Genomic DNA, 9582 nt, shown 5'->3' on the forward strand with positions numbered 1-9582 from the left:
TGTCTCCAGGTGGATTACGGAAATCATTTTGTAATTCCAATAATCTCAGGGAGCCCACTTAATAATATCACGTGGACCGTGCTATTTATTACTGTTATTACGTAAAATAATAGGAAGAAAAGTACCAGGGTATTATGATAGCAAAGAGATTTATTAATAATTAACGGCGGTATGTTCTGAAGCATGGTTTCGGATTTGAGAAATCGACCTCATGTCTCAAGGTGGGTCAAACTTCACGAACCTCAGGAACCCCATTTAACACCACGTGGACCGTGCTATTATTATTAATTTATAGGAAGAAAAGTACCAGGGTATTATGATATCAAAGAGATGTATTATTAAAATGCTGTAATAATCTTAGTAGCAAAAAGGTAAAGTGAAATAATTGTATTATTTGTATTCATGTCTATGATAATAAAATCCTTTTGTTTAAACTTTATCTAATTTAACTTTATTTAACCAATTTCTAGAAAGTTGCATGTAGATCATTTTTCGAAAAATAAGGCCATAAACAAGTTTCACTTCTTACGTGTGTACACTAGTACACGCACACATTTTTTTTTTTTAATTTATTAACACAGGCCACGGTATTAGAGTGAAGTTATAAAATCATTGTATTGTCATTAATGACTTTTACAAAACCGTCCGGCTTGTTACAAAGTTCCAATCAAAATAAGTAAGTAGTTTATAATTTAAATAAGAAAGGCTTTAATAGCAAAACGAACTAATAAAACATTAATTAGTTTTCTGTAAAGTCGGTTTCGTCAGACAATAAGTTTTACGTGATAACGTCAGTAGCAGAACTATTTAAACTGCTAACTCTGACGTCACGCGAGAAGAGAGATAAATGTGTCACAATCCAACGCTTGGGCCGATCGTGCCTCTCTATCGTTTGTTCCGCGCCCTCGCTTGCACGCTCAGGCTCAGCCGGAACGTGACAAAATAAATTACATGCAACCAGTATTCATCATTCGATTTATAAGATGTTGTCACGTCAAAATAACAATTATTTTTTATCCTCTTGATACTGGTTAAAATCAAATTGTTGCAATGTCATCCTTAATGCTTGGGCGAATTTTTAAGTTAATTAATGTGCTTACTACAAGTTTTTTAACTACTCGATAGCGTCAAAGTTAACTCAAATTTGTATGGAGTTGGAACAGCGCCCCTAGCGGCAAACGAAGGGTAGTTGTTCCAACTTCATACAAATTTGAGTTAACTTTTACGGGATCGCGAAGTTAAAAAACTTGTACTGAGCACACTAAAATCTAGGACTCTGTGAAAATAACGTTCAAAGATTTCGTTACCTACATACAAACATACAAAGCTAACAAAATACATGTAATAAAAAAAAAACCATTCTTATTGCACAAAAAGAAAATCTTTATTTTGATTATAACTTCAAACAAAAAATAGTACAATCATTCATTAGACCACTTACCGAAATTGAACACAAACAAACAATGATATTTCTTACGTAAACACTTTGAAATTTACATAAAATCAACTAACAAAATCAAATAACAATAAAACAACAATAACAATGAAACGCGACTAAGCCAAATAAACAACAACACAACACTTGCAGTAAATTTTAATTGTTGTCCTTATTACATAATAATATATTCAGTGAGATACTAATTCGTAACAATATACTATTTCTTTAAATTGAAATTATGGCAATATATCAGTTCCAAAGAACGTTTAAAATACAGCAAGATTTAAAATGTTTCATTGACATCTGAAGAAAAATATTGAGAATAGATTTTTATTAATCAATTAATTACATGGATGTAAAAAAAACAATCATATATATTTGAATGATATGAGTTCTAAGGTCTAAGTATAGTTACAACGGCTGCCCCGCCCTTCAAACCGAAACGCATTACTGCTTCGCGTCTGAAATAGACAGGGCGGTGGTACCTACCCGCGCGGACACAAGAGGTCCTACCACCAGTAAAGCTATGACGTCACTATATACCGCAGATCCATGCACATTTTTATTTGAAATGCATTATACACCTATATGCAACTTTGTAATTTGACACACGATGTTAGAACTATATCGTATACGGACTGCTCTGGTTTAGTCCCCGCCTGAGGGGGCCCGCAATACGCCCCCACCAGTAAACACAGATTCGTTTGATCCAATAAAAGTTAAAAACAAACAAAATGTAAAAAAAAAACATAATTTCTAAGTTCAACAATCTGTCACACAGATATAAATTTCCAACAGTGTTAACATTCATCTACAACTTTATTAATAGACAAACAATTTCAAATAACACAGATTAGGTTTTGGTATAATTCATCATTAACAGACATAGATAATTCACAAGTGGATCCGGGCCTCGCCCGTACTGTATTAAGTCATAATGGTTTCAGTAAGGTAAACAATGAACACTAACTAACTAACCCTAGGACCATACTGGACCAGACTTGCAGAGGACCGAGCTCAATGGAGGAGACCTATGTCACGAGGCTCGCTGAACTTTTTTTTTTATTATTGCCCTTGTAGGCAGACGAGCATACGGCCCACCTGATGGTGAGTGGTTACCGTCGCCCATGGACTTCAGCAATGCCAGGGACAGAGCCAAGCCGCTACCTACCGCTTAATACTCTCCACAAGCCTCGTTTGAAGAAGGACATGTAAAACTGCGAGAATAGATGTAGGACATGTAGAACTGCGAGATATATCATCTATATATATAAAAATGAATTGCTGTTCGTTAGTCTCGCTAAAACTCGAGAACGGCTGGACCGATTTGGCTAATTTTGGTCTTGAATTATTTGTGGAAGTCCAGAGAAGGTTTAAAAGGTTTAAAATAAATATAAAAATGCTCGGAATTAAGTAAAAATAACAATTTTGTTTTTCCTTTGATGTCCCCCCCATCGGACGGATTCCTTTTGTTTGTTTTAAGTTTATTTTATACAAAAGTTTCGGTCTTTTGTTTATCGAGTGAGGCACTACGAAGTCTGCCGGGTCAGCTAGTAAGAAATAAAATGTATAAACACAAAATGGTAAATTGCATCATGCATGTAGTTCAGAATTAAATGGCTTTATTATTATAAACAATTTACAAACTAGAATCGAACCCTAAAACTAATTACCCTGCTGCTCTAATAAACTGTTGAGTCGCATCCCAAATATGGCGGACCGTTGTCCATGCTCCGGAGCAGTTTCTCTCCTGTGTGTTTAGTGCGAGTTGTTTAACGTTCTCGATAGCGTAAAAGTTAACTCATATTTGTATGGAATGGGATCGTTTGCGTGCGTTTGCCGCTAGGGGGCGCTGTTCCAACTGCATACAAAATTGGATTAACTTTTACGCTATCGAGAACGTTAAAAAACTCGCACTAAGCACACTGATCTTCTCAGCGGGTCGCGTTTCCGATCCGGCGGTAGATTCTGCCAAGCACTGTTCTTGCTAGGGCTAGTGCCAGCAACGACGTCAGGTTTGAGCCCCGTGAGCTCACCTACTAGTTAAGGCGACGCTGATATAGCCTCTCAAGGCTATCAGCTTAGGTAGGGGAAAAACTGCTCCATTAGGCATTGCTACCGAGACGTATTTCTCTCAAAAAGATTCTTCGTGAGATCATAAACGCCGAAGAATACGAAGCCGCCGAGCGTGAAGGCGAGGAGGCGCGGCGTGGCGCCCGCGAACAGGCCCCGGACGCCGCCGCGACAGTATATCTCCTCGAGGACCGGACGTATTCTCAGTTTCCGCGTGACCGCGTAGTCCGGGGCCAGCATGATGCGCGTCTTGGCGAGGTCCAGAGGCGTGGTGACGGCCCCCGCGAACCCACCAGCCGCGGACCCGCACAGCGCTGTCTGCACACACAATACCTTACCAGCTCAACGCGAGCACCACCACGCATTGCCATTAACAGTGACATTTCTTTTTTTTTATTGCTTAGATGTTTGGACGAGCTCACAGCCCACCTGGTATTAAGCGGTTACTGGAGCCCATAGACATCTACAACGTAAATGCGCTACGCACCTTGAGATATAATTTCTAAGGTGTCAGTATATTTACAACGGCTGCCCCACCCTTCAAGCCAAAACGCATTACTGCTTCACGGCAGAAATAGGCGGGGCGGTGGTACCTACCCATGTAGACTCACAAGAGGTCCTACCACCAGTAATCACAAGAGGTCTTACCTCAAGTAAAAGACATTGTCTCATGTGTGTCATTTGACATTCAATTGAACGCTAAATGACCAAAAATATGGACAGTTTAAAAAAATATATTAACATACACTATGTTTTGTTTTTTTTATTTATTGAATTGTTTTTAATATCAAACAATAAAATTATGTCTCTTGTATCTTTTCACACCAGCCGTAACGAATCTGTCGCGAGTTAAATTTTAATTACCCTAAATGCTGACTTAAAAAATGCTATAAAAATGACCAAATGAATTTTCCACACGTCACGTACCTGAAAGCTGGACAGTTGTCCGTCGTTGTGGTTCCTGAGGGTCGTCTTCAGGAGCTCCCAGACGGGCATCTCTATGAAGCTGAACGGTAAATCCCTAGCGACTGTAGACACAAATCCTCTGTATACGCCCTTGCGAAAACCTTCCGTTTTGTATGCCTACAAGTGAGATCAACTTATGAAAGTCCAAAATCGAAATGTTCATATCATGACATAAATAGAAAACTAATTATATATATGTAACTTCTATACGATTAATCTTAAAAGAGGTTAATCTAATATATAAAATTCTCGTGTCACAATGTTCGTTCCCATACTCCTCCGAAACCGCTTGACCGATTCTCATGAAATTTTTTATGCATATTCAGTAAGCCTGAGAATCGGCTACTATCTATTTTTCATACCCCTAAGTGATTAAGGTTGTCCACCCCTAACATCTTTTTTTTTATTTGGACTTTTTTTTTTGTTATAATGAGGTATTATGTGGTTGAATGAGGTTTGGTTATTTTTATTATATATTCCCTCAACGTTCACAGCGCTACATGCCTCTTTCACTTATTTACCACATCCTTACACACTTACAATAAGTTAGTTTTTTTTTCTACACTAGAAATTCCCTAGAAATCTTATATATGGCAAAACAATGTTTGCCGGGACAGCTAGTATGTTATAAAGATGACATAAATAGAATTTCGAATATTTAGAAGGAACATTAAAAATATTAAAGCATTTTGAAATATTAAAATATAAAAAGATATAAAAACAGTGGTGAAGCAATAGCTTTAAATGTTGTTTCTCTTTATAAGAGCAACTCAATTTGTGCTATAGTTTTACTAAGCTAAACTGTATTTTGATATAAATAAAATAATACATTATATATATATATATGTAGGATGGCGGAATAACGAGAAATGGATCTCACCTTATTTATTTTTTATTTTTTACACAAAGAAACAACAACATATCACTTTTACATCTTACCACCACCACACACACTAATCTTTTTTTTCTAACTACCTACTGACTTTGACAGACCATCCACAAATTTGGGTTGTCAGATTTAAATAAAATTAAATTCTAAAAAATACTCCACATATATATATAATTCAATTAATGGAATCAATTAATTCAATTAATACTTATTCAATTAATGGAATATTTTACTGTTTTAGTAAATTCGCAATGAAGAAGGAACAAAACCTAAGCGTCAGTAAACTTACTCAATCAGTCACCGAGGCAGTTAATTGCAAGCATTAAAATCAAAATGTTTATATTTTTTCAAGACTTAGCTCCTATTTTTTAATACTAATTCAATACTGAGAGGAATTTGCAAGAGATTCATAGCTTGTTTATTTTTCAATACGGGTTTGCTCGTCGCTACATTTATCTAAATATAATATAAGTATAACTAGAGCAGGTCTATGCTACTGTACTCTGAGCTAAGATGCATCCCGTACTGTGTCACAGACACTCAAGCCCAAATTTGAATATTGTGATTTTGTTCTGAATCTGAACCTAGTATCAATGTTAGATCATCATCACTTTCTAGCAACATAATTTTGGACATCAATTTATCCCAAATGATTAATATTATTATTGGGTGCTTTCCAACTGTAAAAGTGTTTAAATAAATTTTAAATTTACTTTTATGCTCTTAGATGTTAGAAGTTACTGAGACTACTGAGAGGATCTATGATTCTATGAACCAAATAAACCAGACCCCGAATCACAATAATTTAAACTACCTGAAATAGTATTGATATACTGCTTGTCTTCTTGGTCCCGACATACGTTTGTTTTCTCTGTTTTGCTATTTCCGTTGGTACTCTTATAACACACGCTAACTGAAATTAAAGAATAAAAACAAACTTTAAAATCTCCCCAGAAGTAATTTTTTAATATAACACAAACTTGCCTCTGCCTATCTAGGTCATTAAAATCTATATAGTGAACCAAATAAACAAATAAATATGTAAAAATCATATTATAAGTAATTCTTTTACAGTATGCTTTGGTCTGCTGGTATATTAAAACAATCAGACACTTTAACTCAATCATTGGGATCCTTTTGTTATGAGATATACTTAATGAAATGTCATATGCAACAGTTCAATGGTAGTTTCTATTGCCCTTGTAGCCTGTTGCATACCGTCCACCTGATGGTGAGTGGTTACCGTCGCCCATGGACGTCAGCAATACCAGGGTCACAGCCAAGCCACTGCCTACCGTTAAGTGCTCTCCATAAGCTTTGTTTGAAGAAGGACATGTCATAGCGCTCGGGAAACATTGTGGAGGGGAGCTCATTCCATAGCCGGATGGTACGTGGCAAAAAAGACCTCTGGAAAAGCACTGTAGATGACCGCAGTGGCTCCAGGTAGTATGGATGAACTCTCCATAAGCCTCATTTGAAGTTGTTACAAGTTATAATGCTGGGGAAAGACCGTAAGGGAGGGCAAAAGTCTTTGTCCAAGAGTAAAATAGCTTCGCTCTATTGAAGACTCTGAAGAAATTGGACATTTTTACCGAAAATAACTTTTGTAAATAATGAGAGATATGTACTTCCAGTTTGAACACCCAATGACAAAATGACAACTATATCTTTCAAATGAAAAAACTATTTAGTCCTGTTGATTCGATTATCACTTCTTATATCTAAACACAACATACAAACAAATATAATAATACATACAATTTCACCGATGCTTGCAGCAAACATGTGAACTAGCGACGAGTATGAACCCGGCATGTGTGGTATACATAGTGTCTTCGTAGTTTCATAGGACACAAAGAATAATGCCGTCGTTGGCATGGAAGTCGAAGCGACTGTCAAAATACCTAGAAAGAGATTTTTAAACTGTTTATTAATTTGCATACACTCATGGTCAATAGTTATATGTTAAGCAGGACAATATAAAAACCTCAAAGAGGCCACATACTCTGCCACCAGTGTTTTTTGACCAGACGAGGTGACAGCCCACCTGGTGTTAAGTGGTTACTGGAGCCCATAGACATCTACAACGTAAATGCTGCTGTCCACCTCGAGATATGAGTTCGAGGGTCTCAATATAGTTACAACAGATGCCCCACTCTTCAAACCGAAACGCATTACTGCTTCACATCTTACCACCAGTAAAGTTGGGTAAGGAAGTCAAGGGTGCATGCTCTTGATTTTTAGCTGTACATCTTATGGGCTATCAGTACAATAAAGCAATACATAGAACAAATATCTTATTTGTACTTCTTCTTCTTTAGGTGTGTATTATATGGATTTACCTCTATAAACTCCACGGAATCCTCCAGCCTTATGAAAGCCCTGCTCTGCTTGTAGACGTGTCTTCAGTGTATCAAGAGGATATAATGTTAAATCTACGGACAATCCAGCCATAGCTCCAGCCTGTTGATATATCAATGACATATTGTATTAATATAGTATAATATCATCCTATTCGAAGGATGGGGCAGTCATTGCGCAAACTATTGAAATTTCAGATTACAGTCTTAAGATGGATTGCAAAAATCACACCAGGATGTCTATTAGCTCCATTATCTTATCCATCTTGCTGTAGCTTTAAGAAATTAGCTAAATTATTTTTTCCATGTTCAATGAATGTTTAATATGTTCGATATAAATGTCTCTATTGAATTTATATATACAAGAATAAAGATATATATTATGTTTGTATTCTATGATATTATAATATGGACGGTGTTTTATGTATGTATAAATATAGTGTGTTTTTTGTACAATTATACAATAAATTATTTATTTTTCAATAAAGCAAATGCATCTAAGATAAAACTCTGTGAATGCTCTAGGCATTAAATCCTCCACTGTACTCTAATGCATAAATTTAAATAAATAAATTAGTGCATTTAACATGTTGGTTATAGCTTGAATGGGCAGACAAACAACCCTTTGATATTTTGCAGTTACATACATTTGTTTCTTGGTTAAAATCTTAGTTCAATGGATTTAACCGACAATATACCCTTCTCTATAAATCGTTATTAAAAAACCTTTAAAATAGTACCCACGATTGCTTTATTCCGGAAATAGGTAGAACAGGTAGGCGCAATCACAACAATCAAGATTAGCAAATAAAATTTTAACATTTAAAGTAGAAAGTTTATGGCAAAATTAAATGAGCACTGTGATAAAACTTACCAGGAGAGGAGCCAGATAGGGTGAATTTGTTGACTGTGTCTCATTTTTCTCCATCATTATAGATTTAATTTAAAAAAATTGCATTATATGCGTACTATAAACAATCAAATAGTTCCGGTTTTTTATACTTGACTTTTTTAAAGTAATATAGATATTTTATTAGTTTTTTTTTCTTTGAATTACGCTACAAAATTAATTAAGCAATTAAGTATTTTGTCAGTTTAAATATGATACAACTGAACTTAAATTAACCTATATTTTATTGTATAACCTAAATCTGTTTGATACAAATTGTCACAGAACAGCTGATAATCCTTTTTTTTTTTTTTAACAGATTTTATGACCTGGTAACTGAGACCTTTAAGTCATGTCTTATTTTACTTTATATTCTTAATTTTATGAAAAATGATAATATGGAGTGAAATGAAATGAAGATGATTAATTTGAAACATTAATCAACTGGGATGAAATTTAATGAAATGAGATGATATGGGATGAAATATAATCGCAGTAAAATGGTGGTCATTTACTGAGATTTTTTCAGTGGACTTTTTGGAGGAACCCGAGAAGTTATGTCCAGCAGCTTTATTTCATTTTCCCACATTTGTGCACTTTCACAGATATTAAACAGTTAATAAACCACCGTTATTACACATTTAAACCTGAAGAAACACTAAATAGACAAAATAAAACAAATCACACAACTTCACTCCTCGCGTTCCCGCCAAAAAGTCTCGCTGATAATCCTGACGTTGACGGAGTCAAGAGTGATCTAATAGCTTAAAGTAAGTACCTACCTACTTAAACACCCCAATTTATTTTTAACGGAAAATTGTTTAAGACTGTAATCGTAAAACGAGGTAGGTTTAATTATAATAAATATTACGAAAACAGTGAAACTTTATTTGGCCGCATACATGACATTCACTGTATTATCGTATTGTATGATAAAAAGTCTCGTACCATTTGAAAAATTAGTTTC

General features: G+C 35.3%; 1 protein-coding gene across 1 annotated transcript in view; it reads right to left on the bottom strand.

The window, feature by feature from the left end:
• Nucleotides 1–1359: 1359 nt before the first annotated feature.
• LOC101738439 (mitochondrial S-adenosylmethionine carrier protein) overlaps nt 1360–9582 on the bottom strand; it is a 213747-nt gene continuing 205524 nt past the window's right edge. Inside the window, exons 2-7 of the mRNA XM_004925973.5 lie at nt 8601–9309; nt 7709–7829; nt 7125–7270; nt 6181–6279; nt 4439–4594; nt 1360–3829 (exon numbers count right to left, since the gene is read on the bottom strand). Coding sequence (XP_004926030.1) covers nt 3554–3829; nt 4439–4594; nt 6181–6279; nt 7125–7270; nt 7709–7829; nt 8601–8657 — 855 coding nt within the window. The 5' untranslated portion in view covers nt 8658–9309 and the 3' untranslated portion in view covers nt 1360–3553. The remainder of the gene's footprint in view (nt 3830–4438; nt 4595–6180; nt 6280–7124; nt 7271–7708; nt 7830–8600; nt 9310–9582) is intronic.

This window comes from Bombyx mori, chromosome 20 (genome assembly GCF_030269925.1).
Source record: "Bombyx mori chromosome 20, ASM3026992v2".
Classification (NCBI taxonomy): Eukaryota; Metazoa; Arthropoda; class Insecta; order Lepidoptera; family Bombycidae; genus Bombyx; species Bombyx mori.